This window comes from Cryptotermes secundus, unplaced genomic scaffold, assembly GCF_002891405.2.
Source record: "Cryptotermes secundus unplaced genomic scaffold, Csec_1.0 scaffold825, whole genome shotgun sequence".
In the NCBI taxonomy this organism is placed as follows: domain Eukaryota; kingdom Metazoa; phylum Arthropoda; class Insecta; order Blattodea; family Kalotermitidae; genus Cryptotermes; species Cryptotermes secundus.
Window position 1 is genome coordinate 481998 of NW_019738888.1, and position 25177 is coordinate 507174.

Here is a 25177-nt window from a genome sequence, read left to right on the forward strand (position 1 = left end):
CAGGACTAGGCAAAAAAAAAAAGAAATGCTGGCATAACTTCCTTAATTTTGGTCGCCATCTTCTTCAAAATACTATCCTTAGGAATCTACACAGTGAGCCCATCAGTTTTTCCAGGCTTCAAAAGCACTGTGGAAGTCATTTCCCTTAATGCCGTCAAGTACCACTTGTGATTCCCTTTGGATGTCAGACACCGTTTCAAAATGTTGTTCCTTCAGTTTCATTTTCAATTTGGGAAATAAAGCAAAATCACAGGGGGCTACATCCAGTGAGTAGGGAGGATGGGTAATGATAATCATGTTGTTGTTAGCCACAAATTCTGTGGTTTTCATGGATGTGTAGGTGGGTGCGTTGTTGTGATGAAGGAGCAGTGTGCCGCACGTTCAAATTTTCTGTTATGGTCTTCTGGCAAACTCCATAACTGATCCCAGTGGTGTCTGTGAACTCATGGATTGTTTGGTGATGGTCTTCGTGGATGATTTCTTTAATATTTTCAACATTTTTTGTCGTTTTAGTGGTGCTTGGTTGCCCTGAGAGGTTCATCATCTTCAACTGACACTTGACCTGCCTTGAAACGTGAATACTATTCAAAAACCGCTGTCTGGCTTAAAGAATGTTCTCCAAAAGCCCCAGAAAGCATTTCAAGGGTTTCAGTGGTGGATGTACTAAGCTTCACGCAAAAGTTGATGCAGACATGTTGTACCATCTATTGCAGACAAAACAAAACACAAAGTCGAAAAAGCAAGTGTGTAAAAACAATGCATGTTCACAGTGCAGTGTCATGTGGCAGATTGATGCAATAGGCTTTTGGAAGTGTGACCTTGGCTTCCCCTCACTGAGGCAGTTACAATAATAACAGTCTGTGAACTTTCCAGTACCACCTAGTACAATTTAATTTATACAGAGACATGACAACACAAAGTAAATTTATATTTAATTTTGAATTTGTTCCAATATAATCAACATGAAAAGCTCTCTATTCTAAATACCAATTAAAAGTTTGGTAAGAGCCTTGAATTAGTTTTGTTGCTGGTGGAGGTGGTGGTGGTGGGCTTTATAAAAATGTCACTTTCTCGTGACAAAAATGATGAAATGTGGGATAATCATGAGTTTACTGTATCCAGCTGAAAGTTTAAACAATATATGTCATGCCATATGTCTTGTCTATTCAGCACATATCTAAGATAACACGTATTGTATTTTCGTACATTTTAAGAGTGCGAATGTTAGTATTTTCCTTTTCATAATACATTCTGATGAACATGCTATTATTAATTAAAACTCTAGGTACAAATTTTTGAACTGGCTGATCAACATACATTATTCCAAAGTACATGTTAAGCATCAACTGTAGAAAAAAAAAACTAGGGTCCATGATGGTGAGAACAGCCTTCCATTTCTGAAGTATAGCATAGAACAATTACTTTCAATTTATAGAATACATTTCTACTGAAATTACAAATTCAAATCCAAATCTGGCCTCAAGAAAATCCATGCTGGATTCATCAGGAAGGCAAAACCTGTGAATTTTTCAGACGTCAGAAGAAGGCTTTAATTTCCATCATCCACCATTTAAGCAAGATCTTCTTCAACATGGAAGAAACAAAACAGATGAATGGTTCTACTTCTTGCTGTACACTGAAACAATGATTCAGTGTTTGGAAGGCCTATCTTAAAAGCATACTTGGGTCAAAATATGCAGTATGTTGGCCACAAGAGGTTATACTGAAATTGAATTTTCACTATTTGATCCAAGAAAAGGTAATGGAATTTGCCTACTATAAGAATCAAATTGTCTAGCATTATTTATAGCAACTGGGAAATCTGCAATAAGGAGAGCAGAGAAGTTCTTCTCATTAATCTATGAACTCTACTTTTAATTACCACCACTTCTGTCTTACATGTCATATGCCCTCCTCCCATATCATATCCTTTTATATATCTGCAACTTTCAGTTCTGGTTGGAGGCTCCATCTCAATGTAATGTGAACTAAATGCATTGACATAATAAATATGGTGTTATGATAGAAACACAGTGAATCTTGAGAATAATGAAAATCACATAACAGTATAACCACAGTTGGCTCTTTCATATTTCTAGCCCTTTGAGAGAATGCTTCTGAATACTAGTAAATTTTACTGCATTTTTAAATACCAGTGTAAACAAAAATGGGAAACTAAATATATATATACATGGAAGTAAATTTTACCAAACATATACGGTTTATAATACGAAATGTCATCTTAGGAAGAGCATATACAACAAACAAGTCCAACACATTCGAGCGGATCCTCCTAAACTTAGATCTACATTATACAAAATCAGGTAATGAAAAAATCTGACTTACTGTTACATGTAAGTTATAATTTCTGTACAAAATTCCACAATGCATTCCACAAATTTAAAAACTTTCATAATCATTATTGAAAGTATTTTCTGCACAATCAGTTGCACATTTTTAATCTTGTAGATGGGGAGAAGTAATGCACAACTACATTAGTACATGTCCTCAGGCTGAACTAACACAAAAGATTGTAGCTCGAATTACCTAAACTTACAAAATTTTCATATCAGCACAAGCTACTGAACATAGCTCACACACAACAACACTTCAACGAAGTACAGCCAAAGTTTAAGAAATGGAATAATTATGCAATGTTCCTTCCATTGAAAGTATATAGCATTAGGTAATGTTGATCTTCATTCTGGGTACATAGGAGGGGGAGGAACATAAATCCAGCCAAAGAGATCACATATATCTGTATCACTGGCACATAATACAATTGCTGCTCACATTATTCCAATTCACTTAAACAAATTATAGTTTGTCAGTGAAATCTGATTTGGGAAAGTCAATATTTTAATAATGGACTATTAACAGAAAGTCCATTATAATTTCTGCATTGGTATCACTGATGGAACAAGAGAGCCATAATATCAATACAAAGCTGCCATTTTGTACAAATGCTGACAGACTGAAATATTTCAGTTCCCAGATCTATGAAGAATATAATCCTTTAAATCTCTCCTCAAGATTTACTACTGCCAGTGATGAAGTGGGTTATCTCTCCTCTTCTGGTAAGTCTGCTGGACATAATTCATGCTATTATCACATACAGGAATAGTTCAGTTGTATTTCTCCTTATTCATCTCAGTTTCATTTCTTCTCATTCATCTCCAACTTGAGAATGGATCTATTTGAAGGAAACACATTAAACACCTCTACACCGAATGAACAGACTGAACATTTTAAAGCCATTTAATGTTACAGTTCTCCTTCTAAGCCTCCAAGAACTGCATACTCCATTTTCTTAATAATGTGCATACATAAATACCAAATCATTTTATTGCTACCATCCGAATAAAGAAGTTTAAAAAGTACTTAGAATGTTGTAAAATATTGTCATGACATGAGTATTTGTAGTGTAGTGCCAAATAGGCTTGAGTTAAACAAAAATGTGAGTGGTGGAAATTTCAGCAAAGCCAGGAAAACTGTTGTCTTTACAGACAAGAAAACTGCATTATTTGCTGGAAAAATACCTGAGCCTCTCACAATTTAGTATATAAAATAGGCCACAGAAGCTAGAAGGTAAACCACATGTACTAGAACAGACAGATTCTCTTCAGTACTATATATGTAGAAAAAACACACTTGTTCAAAACTGTCACTCAAATGACATGAGATTTGCAGGTAATGGTTTCTCTTTGACACCACATGCTGCTTGTTGCAGATAGCGACACCACTGCTGTGCGGCTGTCCTGCTGCCAGCTCTGTACTTGTATACATTCCCTGCAATAATCACATAAATTGTTTTTCAGTTTTAAGGTGCATTCACAAAAATTGTGAAAATCACCTATTGGCTTCCTTATGCCTGCCTGCCTGTCTGCATGAAGAAACTCAGCTGCCACCTGACACACTTTCGCGACCCCTGGAGAATTTTACTAAAATCTTTTGACATAATTCAATTTTGTCTAAGATCAAACAAAAAATAATGGACACTATATGAAGACCCAAACACATTTTTGACAGTATCTCGTTCTACCTGCCATTCCAATGGTGAGAGGACATAAGAGTTTATATGAACAAAGCCATGGCCATCCCATCCATTAATTTCAGACTGCATATCTGAACATGCCTCAATTACTATGTTATGTGTATATCTCCTCGTTTGTTCACAATTGTGAGCATTACGCAAGAATAGTGGGATCAGAATTCAGCCATATTATTTTTGTATTTAATTCTAAAACTGTGGAGCCTAGTTCTATCATACAAAATCAAATTAAAGAAACCAACAATACTACTTTATTTGGAGGCCAACGACAGACAAATGTCCCTTCTGTCATTGTGCCCGACAATGCATATGTGAAAATTAGCGACATACTATAAGGTAAAGGCAATGTTGTCCCTGTGCTTAACACACCATAAAGGCATGTGGGGGAGTGGATGTATTGATCCACATTTTCTTGACCTCGGCACTAGTTGGAGGTGAGTGTTTAGCTTCACACCCCGGCCGCTTTATCCCCGGGGAAAGAGCCCCCTAGTACCCATTGGACAGGAGGTTGGATGGCCTTCACAGCTGGTCTGGACAACGCGGAGAAGATAACATTCTTGACCCTACCAGGACTAAAACTCCGGCCCCTCAGTCGACCAGCTGTAGCCAGTCGCCATACCGACTACATACTATAAGGGAAAATAAAAAATCTAGACTGTCCAGCAAATTAAAATGCATTCTAATGCTAATTGTGCTAATTTAATAATTTTTAATAATGTTTATTTGTTATCAGTTCTGTTGTTCATCTGACACATCACATCAAAATCATAAGCCAAACTTCTTCTCACAGTACACTTTCATCAAGTTAGAAATCTAAAATTTCATCTGCTGGGCTACAGTATTGTGTAGTGTGGACAAGTGGTACCCAACATTTGATGTAGTCAGCTGTTTCCCTGGAATGTGTGAACCACCTAGCTGTCTAAGCAGTGTTACTACCAAAACAATTACAATAAAAATCTTCATCATTGTGAAAACCTCAACCTTCAATAAAATGAGCACTGCCTGAGGTCTCTCAAGGGCTGCTCGGTGCATGCAATGCAGTCCAACATAATTAAGTTCAGATGCGGTTTCAGAATTCCTGTAAGGCCTGAACTTATGTAAGTCATTTTGAAGTGGCTGAAGTCCAGTTTTGCTCCATCTACCTTTGGCTTAAATTTCAGAACCAACCAACTCCCTATATTTATGCCGAGAAACCTAATATACTTACTTATAGCTAGTACACTGGCAATCTTATGGTACAGCCATCCACGTGTGTAATCTATTGAAAGTGAACTTCATTGTTTTAATTTTGTGTTCACTACAATTATATTACAGTTCAATATTTAAGATATTAAAATCACATCAATAACAGATCTAAAAGTTTGTGACAGCTACATATTAACACAAATACTGTTCTGGACATTATCCTCTGTCCTGTTTTTATTTAATTTTATTTAAAAAGAAACACAGTATTTGCACATAAACCAGAATATTGTGACATGTCAAACTGTTGCTGGGCAATGGGATGTGGAACGAGTTACCATGAAGACAGGTTCTTGATAAACAGCCGGTTGCCAAGTTATGCAACAGTAAGGAAAGTGGTGTTTCTCCATGCCGTGCCTAACCGAGCCGAAGCGCGCTGGTTGCTACGCAGCGTTACCCAGCAACGCCTGTGTAAACACGACCATTAGGCAACAATGAAGCGAGGGGCATTTTTCGCTGACCGACTGAGGGTTTATAAGAGAGACTGGAATACCTAAGGAGTCAGGTGAAATGTAGCAGCCGCTGAAGACAGTGTCAGTTGGTGTCTGGAGTGAGGAAGAGAATGGAACGCGCGTTATACTGAAGATAGTGTGAAGAGATTAGTGTGTAGGATTTGTAAATTGTGTAAACCCGCAACAGTGTTATAATCAATTGCAGTTACGACTTGTAGGTTGTTAAATATACCGATTAACAATCTGAATGGCGTCTTCAGCAGCCAAACACGTTACAAGGTATATTATTTATAACATACACAACTCAGCCCACTTTGGCCATCTACAAGTAACTCACATAATTAGTTATTATATGTTAATTCTGAAAATTTACTTTCTTATGCTTGTTTTACACGTTAATTACACTAAATTAATAATTAAATTATTTGTAATTAATAAGAAAACCAAATATCATAAAAATATATTCTGTAAATTAACTTTTATATAACTCAATGTATGAACTCCTGTGTGATGGCTGGATTAGCCCAAGAATGTAGTGTGTAAATAATAAAAACAGTAAGTTGTATTTTATGGCTTTAATATACATATTAAATATCAAACTTTGTATTCATTCAACTCTTTAATGAACCATCACAACACAGCAAATAGTAAAACATCAAAGTCAGCGTATAGCTGTGGCTTTGCTACATGTTTCGGCCACTATCGGCCATCATCAGGCAAATACATATCAACAAAAATCTACCATTTAACTGCAATCATAAAATGGATATAACACTATTAATCGTACAATTTTAAAATTGCTTATGTAAAAATACAAAAGTTCAGATTATATAAAAATTAAAAACTGGAAGTATTATAACAAGATAAAATATTGTAACGTGTCGGCAAACCAGAGGAGTAACTTCTATGGAAACGCTAGAATGGACCGTTACATAGGAAGTAACAATAGCGTCACTGTAATCCCAACAGTGAGCCGTTGTACCGAGAACATCGAATCTCCACGGCTACGACAAATACGCGTAGCGTTCCCACAGAGACAACGCAATAACAATGGGTCATTGCGTAGGGAACGAGGAACCAACAATGCAACGTCTCCACCGCTATAACAGAGGGTTCGTTACCTAGCAGCTGCCAAGGTTATAAAAGCCCAGCTTCGACACGAAACAGTGAGTCTCGGATCACCCTTCGAAGAAGTCAGTCGCGGAACAGTCTTCGAAGAAGAAAGCTTCAGATCGCCCGTCTAAGAAGTCAGTTTGGAATACCCGTCTAAAGAGTCAGCATCGCCGGAATATTGTGAGCAGTGATTGTAGCACTGCAAGTGTAAACGCCTGCAAAGTATGTGTAAAGTGTGAGCGAAGGAAATAAACTCGCTATATTGAGAACGGCGTGAACTTATTTGTAGCATGACACACAAAACACGCTACAATATTAATGTTTTCAAAAACACTGAATCAGTCGTTAGATATACTTTGTGTGCGTTTCCATAGACAATGGGGAAATTCGATATTACTTTATATAGAAGATTTTAAGAGAGGCCCATGGTGTAGCAATTAATGAATTGTGTAATGCTGCCTCGTCATTAAGAAGAATTGTCCGTATTGCATGGAAAGCAAACAACAACAACGCACACAAAGTATATCTAACGACTGATTCAGTGTTTTTGAAAACATCATTAATATTTTATCTTNTTGTATTCATTGTCACTTTCATAAGTTCTTTCAAACAATTCTTATATATTCTGTTTGACAATTCAATGCAGACTATCAGCAAGAACCTAGACGTCTTTTATTTCTCATTTCTATTTTTATACACTGTCATCAATACTTTTAAGTCCTGCTCAGAAATTAAGAGTTATAATCAGGATGTCTTGAGCTCTCATTCCAAAATTTTTGGTTGACATACATAACCTTGAAATATTTTTCTGTCCCTGTATAACAGTCCCAGATNATTTTGCAAGGCTCTTGTTTAAAGTCTGACCTTTCACTCCTGAAAGAATTACTACAGATTAATATTGAGGAAAGCAACTTTCAGCAGTCTATAATGCGTCATAACAACAGCAAATATTCTCATTACTTCTTTTTCTTCTCTAACTTTCTGGTTCCGATGCTCTAGCATTGCCTCACTGATTACTTAAAAAGAACGTGACACTTCACGGAATTTACAAGTCAGTTTTGACTTCTTATTTCATAAATGTTTATATTGTGATGTATTGCCCTATGGAGGACATCCCCTCCCCTGCCAGCGGTGACGTAACAACATCGGGTTCGTTGCTACTACAGTAACAGGCCAGTCAACACTCTGCCCCGTTCCACAGCGGTGACATAGTGGGGGATACTGCAGTTGTTACACAGCAGTAAACAACTTTCGACAGTGTTGCTAGGCAACACCTATAAACACAGCGTCAGGCAAAAGCGGTACCTATCACGTAACTGTTTTCTGCGTTGTCCATGCCGAGGCTAAATAAGGAGCAGCGAACACTATTCAGTCAGTATTGAGTATTCAGTTACAAGTGAGTAACGATTAACCAGTAAGTTAAAGTGTAGCAGCCGCTGAAGACAGTTGGAATATAGCGACAGTCGCGGGAAAAAGAACTGAACGCGTGGTTGGAAGATTTGATGTGATAATTTGTGATACTGCCAAGGGCAGTAATTGTGAGACTGTAAATCGTGTGATTGTAAGAGCGAGTGTAATAAATTCGCCATATTCAAATAAGGCGTGAAGTTACTTGTTGCGCGTTATACACCCAACACGTGACAACATTAACAGATTTTTCTGTAATTGTGGTAACAAATTCAACAAAGAAGAACTCTTTTTGAGAAGCTAACCTTTCATGGAGCCCAAAGGTTCATTCTTCAATTGGAGCTAAACATGGGCCAGTTCAATCTAGCTATACCATTACATTCTATTATCATCCTTCCATCTATATTTTGGTCTCCAATCTGGTCTCTTACCTTCAGGCTTCTGGACTAAAATGCTGTATGCATTTCTCTTCCCCCTTCCATGGTGCAAATACGACCCATATAATTCTCCTTAATAAGACTGCCCTAATAGCATTTGGCAAAGAGTACAAATTATGGAACGGTTCATTTTCCATTCTTTAAGGGGATTGATAACAACACATTTTTCCTTCCTTCTTTATGAACTGCTCTCATGATGGTACTGGGACAATGTTCTCAGTTCCTCAAGCTCAAATAATAGCAAATGCATAAAAATAAGGGAAGACAGTCTGGGATGAGGTTCATATATCTCTCACCTATCCAACAGATGTACTTGCCCTTTGAATGACTTTGCTGGATAATAAACAAGGTAGGAAGCCCACAGCTGCACCCAGTAGCGTTGCCATGAGGAGACTGCTGGCTTTCTTCCCTCTTTGAGCATTGTTTTCCTACGGAGACATCCTTGCAGCACACACTGCATTCCCATGTCTTCAGCAAACTCATCTGCATCTGGCAAAAGTGAAGATCTGAGAAAAAAACATCATTACTCTTTATGCAGAATATGAAATCAAACTATGTATGAGGAATAAGGAGTATGAATCAGAAACTGCTGAGGAAACACATATCAAGTTTCAGAAAGATTGGTTCAGGAATTTTAAATGATAGGGGGAATTCACAGACACACAGGGAGAACAGTAATCTCATAAGCCTGCTTTTATTATTTCAAAATAAGGAAAGCAGGCTAAAATGTATTGATTACTTCATATTATACTGAAAACCAAATGTTACATTCAATTAATGCTTCTTGCAGCCAGTATGCATAATTAGTTACTATAGGATTCTGACGATGGTGTATAACACACAGAGATATTGGGTTTGCGGACTTTATCCAGCGTTCTGGTTTTTAAGATAACTAAGAAAAACACGACGTTTTGGAAACTTGATCTGTTTCCATCCTCAGGTAAGGGAAAACACCTATTCTGTTTGGTCCCTTAGAAAGAGCTAGCCTCAGTCACCTCCCTCACCTGAGGACAGAAACAGATGCAGTTTCCGAAACGTCGTGTTTTTCTTAGTTATGTTAAAAACCAGGATGATGGATAAAGTCCGCAAACCCAATATCTCTGTGAGTATGCATAATGGCTTGTCAAAACTTCCATATCAGATGGCACAATATACATTTCAATCTTGAGTCTAAAACTGAACATGAGAGTCCTAGCGATCGTGTCTGAAGGGTGTAGGGGGAAAATGCTGTGTTTAATTATCTCTAATATTATTACTCTGAATTAATGCCACTAACAGAATCTTTGGCATTCCCCACATTCCCCAAATTCTGAGTACTTACTGTACTGTAAAAGTAAGGAAAAGTACCAAATGCACATTTAAATATGTGATGCAATATAAACTGCACATTAATATGAGAGGCGTTCAAGTTCTAAGGTCTCCGATTTTTTTTCTCAGAACTGGGAGCAGATAGACACATGCGGCTTAGTTTAAAATACGTGTGCACTCTTTGTGAATGCATGAGAGAGATGGCAGCACTCTATGACACACAGAACTCTAGTGGTAGCAGCGAGAGTGAGAAGTGTTTTTGATACTTAAAATGACGACATTATCGTTACAAGAACAGCGAGTAATCATTCGTTTTCTCCACTTGTGTGGTGCGACAACCATTGAAATTCATCACCAGTTGAGTGAGACGTGTGGTGATGGTGTCATGAATGTGAAAAATGTGCGTTCGTGGGCGCGACAGTTCAAAGAAGGCCGAACATCGTGTGACAACGAACCAAAACAATCTCGGCTTCGCACCAGCCGGTCTGACAACATGGTCGAGCGAGTTGACAAAGTTGTTTTGGAGGATCACCGATTGAGTGTGGAAAACATCGCCTCCAAAGTTGGCATTTCCATTGGATCTGTGCACAAAATCCTGCATGAAAGCCTGCGAATGCGGAAAGTGTCCTCCAGGTGGGTGCCACGAATTCTGGCGGATGACCACAAGGCTGCACACATGGCAATTTGCCAGGCGATGTTGACACGTGATGAAGGCATGAATGGGACTTTCTTTCCATCAACTGTGACAATGGATGAGACATGGATGCCGTTTTTCAATCCGCTATTGCATCAGCAATTTTCCAGTGGTCAAAACAGACTCCTACAGAAGCGTTCGCAGCGGCCATGGAATCATGGCGTCGACGTTGTGAAAAATGTGTATGGCTGCAGGGAGATTACATTGAAAAGTGACAGAAGTTTCAAATTTTTTGTATGATTATTGTGTGAGAAAAAAAATCGGAGACCTTAGAACTCGAACGCACAACGTATATTCACTTTATGCACTAAGAAACGCGTAAAAAAAGTGTTAATGTATATAACCTTCCAGAGTAAATATGTTGAAGAAGCTGCTGAACGATTAAGGCTTTGGAAAGAGACCTGAATTATGAGATGAAATTCACTATTAACATTTCAACAAATGAGTTCTATAAATCCCACAGCAGAAATCATCAGATACAACTCTATTTGAGGTCAAGTTCTGTAAAATGACACTGGAATAGTTATGTCAATTCAATATACTGATTAAGAATTCCATACAAAATTATGCATTAAATGGTTCAAAGAAAATCAAGCAGAAACCTCAAACAATGGTGCAACATTAGGCTCAACGCATACAAAAATGAGAGGAATGCTATAACATTTTTATCATTATCTTTAACCTCTATAAATGTGACAGCATTTCAAGCACTACTTTATCTTACATTAAACATTAAAATATCAAACAATTCTACATTACAATTAATAATAATTATATCACCCGCCATAAAAATTGAACTAACATTTAACTACCTTGTACAAGCCCATAAATTGAGCTTAAATTTGACTGTTGGTTCATTTCCAGCTAAAATTATTCCTTACAGATAAAATAATCTAGAAAATTTTTCAAGTTCCTGCTTGTGTTAGTCAAGACCAGCATTTAATCTAATACTCAGAAAGCTCTTCACTTAGAGGTATCTACATTATATTTCAGAGTAGAGTTATTAATACTAAGATTGATGACTTTAGTTACTGAATTTAACTAATTTACTTTAATTAGATTTCTGTATATTGTGACGAACGAAGAATAGTCGCTGCAAGAAAAGGAGCCGAAACAACAGGAGACACTGCAAGCACAGCTACGGGAAGCAAAGGAACGGGGATGCACCGTTAGGCTATTCGGGACGAACAGCCTTAAGGAGGGAGCAGTGTGACATGTTGAGCTATGGATCACCCCTACCTCCCCAGCGGTACGTGGCGGTAACGTAACGCTCGCGTTACTACGGTAATAAGCGAGTTCCCGCCCCGCCACTCCCCTCCGCGGTGACGTAACGCGCAACGCTACGTACCCGTAATCAACTTCCTACTGTGACGTGGCACTCATTACGCAACCGCTAAGCACTGCAGCTATATAAGTGAGCTGCACAGCAGGTACCAGTTAGTTCTACTGTAGCAGTCGGCGACTTCAGTTGTACTGTGACAGTCGCCGAGTGCGTTATCAACAGTTCTCAAGGCAGCAGCCTGTGAGTGTGCGATAACTAAGAAGTCAGCGAGCGGAAGACTTATTGTGTGCTTTCAAGACATAATTGTTAAATAAACCAATTAACCATCTCTACGGCGTCTTCTGTAACGAAACACGGTACAATTGGTGTCAGAAGTGGGATCAAATCAAGTCACAATATTAATAATCTAATAAGCAAATATTTCCTTAAGTACAGGTCACTTCTTGTGCCCCAAACCCTTTAACAGTTAGGAAGGAAAGATATTTATGACAGGAAGAGCTCACAGAAATAATGTAACCAGAAATTTCTTCCATACTATTGCAATGGACGTCTACGTATTCACAGTCTGTCAATACTGCAACAATTGTTTATTCACCATTTAACACTTATCACAACATGTTTCGGCCAAAGATGGCCATCTTCAGGTGTTTCAATGCGTCCAACTGTTACACTGTTCTGAAGTGTGCTAAAATCACACGCTGCAGTCCACTTAAAATAACATAAATAATTACTTAAAATCCATTAAAATTTTTCATAAAATCCCATTCCACCTCATAAGGGGTGTCATCCACTTGTTTAGAGTTATGTGTTTATTCCAGAAGGTTTGTTTCAGCAGCTTGTTTTCCTGTTCATTAGCCCGTTGTTTTGCTACATTTTCAATCTGTAATATGCCTCTTGCTTGTGCATTGTTCCCTCTAGCAGCATGTGGTGCTGTCTTCACTATTGCAATGGATTTGATCAATGCGTTGCCAGGCAATAGTTCTGTAAACATGGTCCAACAGGCAACAATAGAGAAAGCTGTTTTTTCTGTAGATCTGTTCAACGTGCCACCAGACTGGCTGGATAGCGATCATGTGATATGAGTTTACTGTAGGTCCATGTCCATTCCACGGCTATATAAGTAAGCAGGACAGAATTTGTTCAAGGCAGTTATGAGTCAGTTGTAAGCTGGAGGAGTGAGTAAGAGATGGACTTCACTTGAGTTCCGAAGTTCCTAGGGAACAGCAGTGTGGTCAGAAGAAGAATTAGAAGACTTAGTGTGTGATGTCACATGTGCTGTAGTTCATCGATATTGGGAGTGTGTGAATAAGTGTGAGATTTTTATAATTCCTGTGTTATAAATTCTTTACCAGGAAACAGATAGTGAAGACTAGTGGAAATAGACTTAGGAGATTAGTGTGGAGTGCTTTGTACTTGTAGTGTGAAAATCAGTAACGGTGTTAGAACTATTTGCAGTTACAACCTGTAAATATCCTATAAATTCAATTACCAATCCGAACCCCATTTTTAGTCACTGTGACACGTGACACTATTATATAACTTAACAAATGCAGGGAACTTGGACTGTGACAAGAATTGATTTACCCATGTCTTGTGAGAAGTTTTTCTCCCTCTTCACAAACAGATCCTTCATCATGTTTGTGTCTGCCATTGGGAGACTGTGGACTATGATGCATCAGCTGTTGCTGTTGTTCCTCCAGAACAGAATCATCAAGCAAATGCTTTTCTCCCAGCTGCAATACTGATGTTGCCTCTGTGTACGTTGCGACCTGAGGTGTCTTGTTGAAAATGCTGTGACACACAAACAAATTCTGTCTATTTAAATACATGTAAATTAAAGACATACAATGAAATTGTTTACTACGATGTACTTAACATATTCCATGATGAAAACTGATAACAATTCAATGGTAAGGACGGCTGTTAGGGGAATGTAATACTTGTGTGTTTTCTGTAACAAAGTACCGGTCTAGAGGACAGATGCAGAGAGAAATCAAATGGGACTGGGTTCCTAACTAACCTCAGATCTTGACAGGACACTTCCACACAAATTTTGAGTTCTAAATATAATATAAATTTTTGGTGAGAAGTAGAATATCTGAAGTTACCTGTTACAAAGCCAAAACCCTACTCCAATCTAAGAGTACTGCAAGGTATTTATTCTTCACACTTCACACTTCAGACTGACTTGCAATGTGAAGTGTGGAAACATATATTCCTACAGCACATATTTCCAAATTAAAATCATTTTCATGCAGTTTTCATTTCATTTTCGATATCCTGGGCTGAATGTTACGTTGTGTTTCTTCCTAAAGAAATCACTGCATTCTGTGAACAGTTTCTTGCCTCATAGTTTTAAGAGGAATATTGTTGTCATATGAAATAAGATTTGGACAACTTAACAAATGGATGGATTTTATCTTCATTTTTCAGAGCATCATATTCCATGCAGATAAATTGAAACCTTTTGTACAGTGGAGAAAAAATGCATCAGAGACAAATAAATGTAAGTAGGACATATTAAAGGAGTAATGGATAAATACAGATAAATGTAAAATGTAAAAATTTTCTTATAATAGGCATGAGTTAAATCCAATATTGGAGATATGCAGAAAATAATCCAAAGGAAATAATTTGGTATAAAAACACAGGAGGAATACACTGAAGCAACAACACAGATATAAATAATACACATAGCACTTGCTTCAAATTACTGCAATTGTAGTTATTACTAAGGAAAGGGTCATCACAGCATGTGTGTTCAAAATAACATAAAATTAATTCATATTAGGAACTATAACACCTGTACAGCCGAAGCAATGGAAACATGCAAATAGTGACCATTAGCACAAAATGGAACTAATGCAGCACTACATACATTATATGAGATCAACAATAAATTTGTAAGAATGGGCCCAGAGTAGAAGACATCCAATACACAAATGAGAAACTGTTTCCACTGTAAGGCACAATTTGATTACAAAATTTGTCGCAGACATTCCTGTGCAGGTGTGTACAGGTTGTACACCACAACAGCACACACAGTGGACTAGCTGATGCTTGGATGTCCACAACCTGGAGTCTGATTTTTATTGTTACTTAAAAATGGGTCCAAGTAGTGTCTGATGGGAAAATGAGCTTATTAGAGGAAGAGTAACTATATTAAATTATATTATATAACACACACACACACACAGTGTATAACTGAGCATGCAGTGGCTGGCAACTGTGATGTTGGTTCATGCTGTAAAGAAAATGGAACAAAACATCTGTGGAAAAGCAAGTGAGGGACTCACCCACTGGGTACCCAACCAGGTTGATGGCAATACCCTTGGTGATGGTGACCTTGTTTGTGGAAGTTGCGAGGAAGACTTGTACTACGAAATCTGAGAAACAAATCAAACATGTAACAGCTCCGTACATGCCTGGATGATTATATAACAGAGCAAGTGAGACGAGTGTTAATCTCTGACTACAGTCAAGGAAATCCTACCAATCTTTTTGTTAGCAGTGGGTCACATTACTATAGTCTGAATTCTGCTGCAAAATGCTGTTTTGTGGAATCCAGTGTACATAATTCTACCTAGGACACCTATGCAGAGATAGGATGATAACAACAACAGAAATGATGTAACTCTTAAAAGAAAAGCGTGAGGGGTATAACGGTTTCATCTGGCTCAGGACAGTCCAGTGATGGGATCCTTTAAACATTGCATGAATCTTCAATTTCCATAAAAGATGGGCTATTCCTCAACAAATTAAGTGACTGAAGCTTCTCAAGATAGCCTCCTGCTCTAAGGAGTTGGTTTGTTAGTATGCATCATGAACTTTAAGTCACTAAAATCTGTTCCAACCGCAGCCATATATCATATGAAGACCTGTATCTTTCTTCACAATACTACAGAAGCCCAAATTCCTATAGTTCACTTAAAAATGGTAGACAGAAGCAAATGGTAGAATGTACAATATGCAAGCACCATTTGGAACTCCACAACATGGAATTGCCATCATGATGAACACCACTTTGAACTCAATGTCGAAAGGTTAAGGATGATGCTACAATGCAATGTATTAGAACTTTTAACTTTCTGTCAGATGAAGTGACAGGGAGGTAAAGTAATCAGCAGGAACAAAATAAGAAGGCATTAACTGAATATAAACATGGGGAACTTAACAATGCATGAATGTAAAAGTTCTTTGGCACTCTAAGATCTATAGAATTACTGGGTTTTGGACTTTTGCCACTGTCTGGAAATTTAGGTAACAGAGGACACGATGTTTCGGAAACTAGATCTGGACAAAGGAAAAAGTCCAAATACCCAGTAATTCTGTTGTCATCCACCATCGTCAGAACCCTTTAGAATTTATTCTAAGATTTGTTAAGACAAATATTGGTATCTGGCAAATACACCACATTTAGATGCCACCATGAATATTTTTGTAGCTCTGAACGTTTTCCACCCTCGATGGAATGCACAGCTTATTATGGAATACATGACCAATATAATAAATTTATGGACTATTATTAAATGGCTTGAAGTTTTAGGAAAATAAGTCTGGATGACATTCATCTTCATTAAGCGAGGTGAATTACTTGTGACATGAAACATGTCTGAAGACTGTCATCACCTAATGCTGCAATGAACTCAAGAACTAACTTCAGTCAACATACTGGAGGGCTAAATGGCTAGTGTCATAGATGTGGGACTAAATGACTGTTACAGCATTGAAACTATCAGAAAACTTTGTGACACAGTAATGTGAGCAAGGTCATATTAGTATAAGAGAAAGCAGGGCTGGAGTATTAGTCATACAAGACGGCTAAGAGTGTGTGCGTTCCAACATTATAACATGGTACTCACTTGGTTCCCAAGCTGCGGCACTTCCTGTGGGTTGGTACAAATTTGGCAGCTCCTGCTGCTGTTGCTTGGAGACGAAGAGAACCTGAGGAAAGACCTTTAGCAGGAGAGAGGTTCAATGAGGCTACAGACGTCACTGTTTCAGTCACAGACTCTTTTGAGCTGGAAGAGCTTGCAGCAGGTGACGGTGGTTCCAGCTTTAGAGATAGTCTGCAAGCGCATGAAGATGCAATCATTGAGAAAGGCTGAATCAAGTCTGTTGCTGAAGAAGCAGCAAAATGAATATTGCAATCTGAGTAGCCTAGGACCATGTATGGATACAATTTATCCTTGTGTAAGTAAAACAGACAAAATGTGACTACCCTTAACTCATGCGTGTTTCATGAGATCATGTTCAGTTTATGAAACATTTCAATAACTTCTGAACCACCTTTTAAGAACTCTGAAATAAGGTCATACCATTAAGTCATCCTGCCATAATAAATTTCAATACTCTAACAATACCAATCTGGTAATGCTGGAAGCATTAAATGTAGGAGCAATAATAGCTTTATAAACTGTCAAGCCTTTAAAAAGTGACACACTTAAAAAACGTCTAACTTTTGCTGTCAGTTCTGTGAAAACTTACTGCAAACTTTAAACATCACTTGTACTTACTTGTACTGGTCATCTTCAACAAACTTTTGAAGTTCTTCAATGTACCGTACATTGCGCAGATAGTTTTGTATGTGAGGTAAATGAACCAGATGTGAGTAATCAGACTGTTGGTAATCTGAGATTACTCGTAAAATATTGTTCATTTTGTGTAGGCGCCGCTGCTCTGATTCAAGACCACCAGAATGTGGATGTGCCATATCAATGTATGTCAGATCCGTCAGGAACAAACCTATGCATATAAGCTGAAGTCAAGGTGCAGCAATGAGCGAGATACAAGGACAATGTACAATGAATTGGAAAGGACTGAGGAGAGAGTTGCAATGGCCTGAGCACTTTCCTGAAATTTGCTGAGAATGGCTGAAGAAGTAACCGCTGATGGTGTAATATTTAATCTTCAAACCAGGTATCGCCTGACCATACATCTGCACGGTATGAATGACACTGCTTATGGTAACAATCAGAAAACCTTCCCCTCATAAGAGGGAGAGTCAGTAAAGAGGTCAGAAATTGATATAAAACATGTGATATTTGAACCTGGAAAAAAACATTTATTTCTTGACATATCCTCCGCCAACACTAATACATTTGTCCTATCTCTTTACCAGTGCTTCAAAGCCTGCAGCATAGAAGTCTTTTGACTTTTGTCTCAGAAAATTCTGCACCTCTGTTTCATTATCTGCGACTTTTGAATGTCTTTGAGGGAATTTCTCGACCCAGTTGTGAACTGCCTTATGTGATAAACACTTGCTACCATAAACAGGAAACATTTCTTTCTGAATATCCTTTGCATTGAGTGCTTTTGCCCACAAAAGAATGCTGCTCTTCACTAGTACACCCTCAAGCATGGTTGCCATTTTCACTACTGAAACCAGTCTCTGAACATGCACATGTGCATCTGCTATTTAGACTGTCATGAAGCTGGACTGCGCTGCTACCTACTGATCACTCACTCACTCATGGAGCTGATTCCTTCTTGAGAAGCCGCCAATTGTGCAACTACTCAAGAACTTCCCAGCATTTTATGGAACCTGAAGGTTCATTACCATGTTCACGAAAGCCCTCCACTGGTCCCTATCCTGAGTCAGATCAATCCAATCCATACCATCCTAGCTCTCTAAGATCCATTTTAATATTGTCCATCCACCTATGTCTTGGTCTTCCTAGTGGTCTCTTTCCTTCTGACTTTCCCACCAATATCCTCTATATGTATTCCTCTTCTCTCCCATTCATGCTACATGCCCTGCCCATCTCATCCTCATTGACTTGATCATTCTAATTATACTCGGAGAAAAGTAAACGTTATGAATCTCCTCATTATGCAGTTTTCTCCAACTTCCACTCACTTCATCTCTCTTTTCTCCAAATATTCTCCTTAGTACCCTGTTCTCAAACATCCCCAATCTATGATCCTCTCTTAATATCAAAGACCAAGTTTTGCTACCTACTGATACTAACAGAAGACTTCTTATGTCAATTACAGGCTGTTTTACTTCCATTTGTGACATATTTACTACCTATCCCTCATATAAACAATATCTGACATTAAGTTCTTCTGCAGGAAGTGCTAATAATTGGTTTTCCCTCATACTTGGTGAAAATCCAACTTTGTTTACACAACACTGTAAAAACAATGTTTGTGAGAATGTTCATTAATGAATCTTTAAAATATGATGAGACATTTTAGATGATGGTAAAATTCATAATCATCCCTGTGTTTAATTAAGCACAGTACCATACAGACATAAGGGGAGTGGAAATACAGCTCCAGAAACTTTAAACCTCATCAGGAGTGAATGGGTAGCTCTATGGGTTGAGCACTTTCCCTGGAGGAAAAAGTCCCTGATACTTACTGCCTGGCCCCAGCCTGGACATGGCTGTAAAGAAATTTTATGCTCCTGCCAGGAATCAAACTTTTCATTCTTCAGTCATCCAGCCAGTAGCCCAGTCACAACATTAACCAAGCTATCCTGGCTCATTTTCAAATGACACAGTTCAGAAGCATCACAATGGATGGCCAATCAATATTAATTTGTTGTGGATTACTCTTAATTCCATGAATATATCTAGTAACATCTACACATGAAACACTGAGACTCATATTCCCCAAATATGGATTCCAAACCAAATGCAGATGTGTAGATATTTCAGGCCAGTCACGGTAGCTGAGCGGTCTAAGGCATGCACTATCTTTGCTCGCTCAAAAGCCGGGATTGCGGGTTTGAATCCCACTAATGGCACGTACGTTTAGTGTTTGTGTGTGTGTGTGTATGTGTGTGCATTTTTCTGTGTTTGTGTACAGGTAGAGGCCTTGCGACAAACTGAAGGAGGATACAAGGAGTCCTATCGAATGTCTAAGATCTAGTAAACTGAAGTGAAATGGAGAGTTCCATGCAGCTAGGCCAAGGCCCAAATTGGGGCTGTAGCGCCAAGGGGGGGGAGGAGGATATTTCAGACTTTCCCATGTGAACTGATTACGAATGCAATCACTTTAAAAGGCTACATATGTTCTTTGTTGAACTCAAAGGCTACAATTTTAAGCACTTCAACATCAAAATATGCATAAATTACAACCAACAGAATTTTAGCCCTCACAACAGGCACACTGAATTTTGCTACTACGTCCCTTGTACTGCGGCCACTTCTGGCCTATTGTACCAGCCACAGATGATAGGTGAGGGTGATTGTGGAACAATGGGTGGAATGAAGATTGGCAGGGGAAACTGAAGTACTCGGAGAAAACCTGCCCCAGCGCCACTTTGTCCACCATAAATCCCACTTGACCAGACCCGGGATCGAACCCAGGCAGCTGCGGTGGGAAGCCAGCGACTAACTGCTTGAGCTATGGCGCGGCCATAAATAAGGCTTACTTTATTATTAAAACCTTAAAGGAAACCATGAGCTATAAAATGATTAGATCTATCTATTATTCTTATTTTCAGTCAAGATTGAAATATGGAATAATTTGCTGGTGACCAGCGAAAGGTAGTATAATCATCTTCCAGATACAAAAAAAGTTGATGCAACTAATAGCAGGGGCGAATAAAAGAACGTCTTGTAGAAGTATATTTTTTCAATTCAAAATTCTGACCATGCCCTCCCTCTATATTTTGACCATATTATGTTTTATTAAACAACTGAGAGATAATCTGGCATGTAATTTCCAGAAGTACGAGTATAATACTAGAGGCAAAAATAAATTATATGTCTGAGCATGTAGGACAGCCCGTTTTCAGGATAATGTGTTAAACAATGCAAGTAGATTATATAATAAATTACCAAAGAGAATAAGAAGTTTAGAAAATTTCAGAAGCTTTAAACAGGAGGTAAAATCATTGTTTATCTCAAATACCTTTTACTCGGTGAATGAGTTTTTAAACTCCAACCTTTATTAAAAATCGTCAAATTATGTTGGTGTTATCTTTCATCCACCTTTCCTGACAGTAAATTTTTTTTAAATTACACAACCAGAAAGTTTTAATTGTGATGGATTATGTATTCTAATTAAGTAATGGATTGTATTATGTAATCTACTGGGTTTGTCTAATTGATGTGATTTGTCTTGTTCACATTGACTATTTCTGTATCCACTGGTGTCCCAGCTATATGCGGATCCATGGAAATAATAAATAATAATAATTCAATTCAATTCATTTCTTTATAAATTATGTTTATTAATTAAATTGTACTAATTTTTTATTTTATTATTTATGTTAACTGACTAATGTATGTGATTTTAATTATGTAACTCATGTAATTTATTATACATATCTGGACACATCTATTATCAAAGGGACTATTTCCACATCCTAGATTTTTTACCTTTATGGATATATGGAAAATAAAGAAATGAATGATTAAAAAACATGGATATATATATATATAATACAGTGAAATCTCCATTTAATGCTTCATGATATAACACTTTCTGTAATTTAAAGTCCAATTTCAATGATCTCAAGTCATTCACCATACAAAATTAAAAATGTGATCTAGTTTTGTATGCAATGTCACTATTCCCCAAATAATCCTTTAATGGAGGATTCACTGTACATATAGATACAAGGCAATCGAAGGGAAATGATTCTAGCTTACTCAATAACCTGTTAAGTCTATGACTTCAAGTGATACAAACCTAAATATGGGATACAGGGCAACTTGAGATTCTCCATATGTTCACGAAGAGTATGCCAGTTATTTCTGTCAGAAAACACTTCAGCCAGTCTGTCAAATGTCTGCTTTTCCTTCTTTGATAAACACGCCCATGTTTTGCTCAACCTAAGTAACACAAAGATATGAGTGGTATGTTGAAAGAACATGAAATCATATGTTATACTGCCAAAATAAATATGCAGATAGTAACATATCACTCAAAACTCACCTGTACACAGATGCACTTTGTAAAGCAGAAATTATTGCAAAAAGTGAATGCAAATTGTTTAAATCATAGAGCTTCTTTGCAATTCGAATGAAGTGGCCTAATGTTTCTGATCGCTGCTTAGTTGATGAACCATTAAGAATTTCTTGTACAGTCCAGAAGCTGACCTGGAAATATTGAGTTGATCCTCATAATCATGTGTACAAAAACCAACCAAAAAGCAAAGAAGGTGAAACATTAATATAAATTATGTAATGCTTATATCAGTATAGTATTTTGAAATTTAAAGTATCGGGGAACATTACCAAAAATAAAAAATAGGTCAAGAATCTATTTTGGAAATGTCTCATAATACTGATTCTGAAAAATTATGTTCCTGCCTATTTAAAAAAAAAAAAAAACTGAAAATCTGGATGTCTCCCTCTTCTTCTTCTTGTAGCATTGTTTCCACTTGAAGAATGCCTGACATTCTGGAGGAACGTGTCACCTCCATCAAAGAGTCAAAGGTTTCTTTCTTAATGTTTATTATTATTATTATTATTATTATTATTAATATTGGATGAAATATATTCGTCTGAAATGTTAGAACTTCTCCAAATTACACAGTGTTATTGATACAATCCAGAAGACCACACTCTTCACCCTCAATCCACATTCTTCCATTGCAGCAAATGATCATGCTCTACACCCATATGTACAATTATGTAAAATTATACCTCTGCTGCTTACATGATTGAATCTGCGAGTGAATGCCACAACATTGGGGGCAACAGTGAGCTTATGCTTTTTGTTCCAGCCACAGCTCACAAGCTCTTCGGGTGTGATTCCTCTGAATGCTGGCATATCAAGCAATGTCAACTGACTTGCAAAATCCTCTGGGGCCACTCTCAGAGGATCAAACACAAATGAATCATAATTCCTGATTGAAGTGTTGCTTGGAAGGCTCTGTGACTTGCTGTGAGGTGCAGCACAGTGTGGGAGAGAGCTGGAATAAAGAACACAACCGTCTGTTTCACGTGTAACTACAACTATTTTTTTTAAAAACTAATGTTGTTTGGCATTTAAGTTATGTCTGCATCTTCAGCTTTAATTTTTCCTTTCATATCTGGGAAAAAAACAAAATGGTAAAAGAGACTGCTATTAAAGTTGATAACAGGAGAAGAAATGAGTTTAAAACCCAGTTAGGGTATTGCTTTCATGAGTCAATCGATGCATTCATGTGAACTGCAACTGAACAGTAGGAGGTCCGAGTGCTAGTCTTCCATCACATGACAGAAGAAAAGTGCATAATGCACTCATGGCACCTGGAAAGTGGTCATGTTTATTACAACACTGAGGCTTGTGTCCAGTCATCCCTAGTCCTCATACACCATTCATGATGCACATGGTTCTGCATTATTATGTGGGTGAGAGTGAACTGGCTTTAGTCAGAAATAAACAGACTGCTAGAATGTGGTGTTATCTTCTTCTGGGACAGCAAACAACCCTCACCACCATCATTATGTGCGAAGTTTGTTGTAAGTCTGGAGTTGTGAGGTGATGGCACAATCTCCTTATTCCCTACAACTACTATGACTATTCTTTTGTTTAAAGGGAAGAAGACACTTCAGAGATTGCAGTTTAATTTTCAGGTGCCTTCAATATGGCTATTAGAAATTAGAAATAAATGTCTGAAAGATGTACTACTCAGCTGCAACATTTTCTTGATAACTATGAAAAGAGAGAGATTCCTTTCAATTCTCAGAATGTTTCTTATTTTTCTTTAATTAAGAGAAAACAGAAGGAGACTGACTTCATAAAGGTGTGTGACGTGTGACTTTTCAACAAGTTCTTGGTTGTATTTCAAGATAGCTTCACTCCTTTTCAAGACCCCTGTGTTGATGAAAGTTCAGTACTGTTCAATGGAATGCTAAACTTCATAAAACTAACTTCATGGAACTGGGCCCTTCTTATGAAGCTGCAAATTGTGCAGCTATCCAAGAACTTCAAAGCAATTTATAAAACCTGAAGGTTCATTATCGTGTCCACAAGTGCCCTCAGGTCTGAGGTCCTATGTTACATTTTGTAACAAGCTTATTTTTTACGGTGATGTGTTGTTAGCCACATGGCCAACTCCCAAGCTGGAGGAACACTCCTTGCTGGTTGTCTGTGACTGCTTATTCAGTATATTCACAGCTACCCTCTATATCTGGAGGCCATCTGCTCCATCCGCAACCTGAGGATGTGTCATGCCGTGGTGACAAGTGACCCACCCTAACATAGCTAAACTTCAAATAATACATAGAAACAAATAAACATACAGCTTTACCCCCTCTGTAGCTGTAAAACTAGATATGTGTTGAACATTCAGAAGAAACTGTGAACACTGGAAAGTGTGACTGGAAAAGAAAATAATCAATTATGAAGATGATACACTGCAGACTATAGGAGTAAAACGGGTGCAGTAGATTGGACAGTTATGCTGCTCATTTATGTTCAGTGCATTTATAGATCTGTGAAATCATACAAAAATTGGGACTTCACATTCTTGAGGTAGTTCTGCTCAATGCAGATGCAATGTATCTCATGCAAGAATAAGAAAAGTGTGCTGCTTCAAGGTTTCTAAATGATAATCATCAGGGGGATTCTGGAAAAACACAGAGAACAATCTTATCCAGGGGTGGAAAATGTTCAAATGTGGAAATTATCAACATGTGACACATCGTCACATTCCAGATTGTGTGTATAGCATTCCTTGCAAAAGACTGCAATGAGGAAGTGTTGTGTTTATAAGTTATGTCAGGAACCCTACAACAGGTAACTGAGCCCACATATGTGTAGAGAACATGAAGTTGGACTGTGTGTCGTTTCACGCTTCAACAAATTCCACACACAGACAACAAAGTGTAGAGTGTAAGTAGCTCATTACTTTATTTGCTTTCAGAACTGAACAAGCCCAGAAGAATAATTTTCTGAAGGTGAGTACCTTCTATCATAAAGCTCTAGGCTAAGCAGTTACAATTCCAAGCCTGTGCATGAATAATTATTCCCCAGTCATTAAAGTGATCCAGTCATTCAGTGCTGTGATGCTGTGAAACTTCATGATAATCATACTCGTGTCAGCTTTCTGTTATTGGTAGTGGAGGTTCCTAATGACTGACACTTCACAAAAAGATTCCTTTTATTTTCTATGCAATTTTTTTTTTATATATATTTTGAAAATTCAACTTTATTTCAGAAAAGATTAATATGCATCCAAAACAAACAACAGACGATTATTTTGTAAGTTACATAAAGTGTAATTTTAGAGGAAAANAAACC

The 25177-nt window shown here is 37.7% G+C and overlaps 1 protein-coding gene across 1 annotated transcript in view; it reads right to left on the bottom strand.

Moving 5' to 3' along the window:
* Nucleotides 1–861: 861 nt before the first annotated feature.
* The window catches only part of LOC111871295 (ras-specific guanine nucleotide-releasing factor RalGPS2), a 75417-nt gene continuing 51101 nt past the window's right edge, over nt 862–25177 (bottom strand). The window contains exons 4-13 of the mRNA XM_023864297.2: nt 22607–22862; nt 21881–22044; nt 21635–21777; nt 17503–17731; nt 16849–17055; nt 15283–15372; nt 13571–13777; nt 9020–9208; nt 7648–7731; nt 862–3806 (exon numbers count right to left, since the gene is read on the bottom strand). Coding sequence (XP_023720065.1) covers nt 3665–3806; nt 7648–7731; nt 9020–9208; nt 13571–13777; nt 15283–15372; nt 16849–17055; nt 17503–17731; nt 21635–21777; nt 21881–22044; nt 22607–22862 — 1711 coding nt within the window. The 3' untranslated portion in view covers nt 862–3664. The remainder of the gene's footprint in view (nt 3807–7647; nt 7732–9019; nt 9209–13570; nt 13778–15282; nt 15373–16848; nt 17056–17502; nt 17732–21634; nt 21778–21880; nt 22045–22606; nt 22863–25177) is intronic.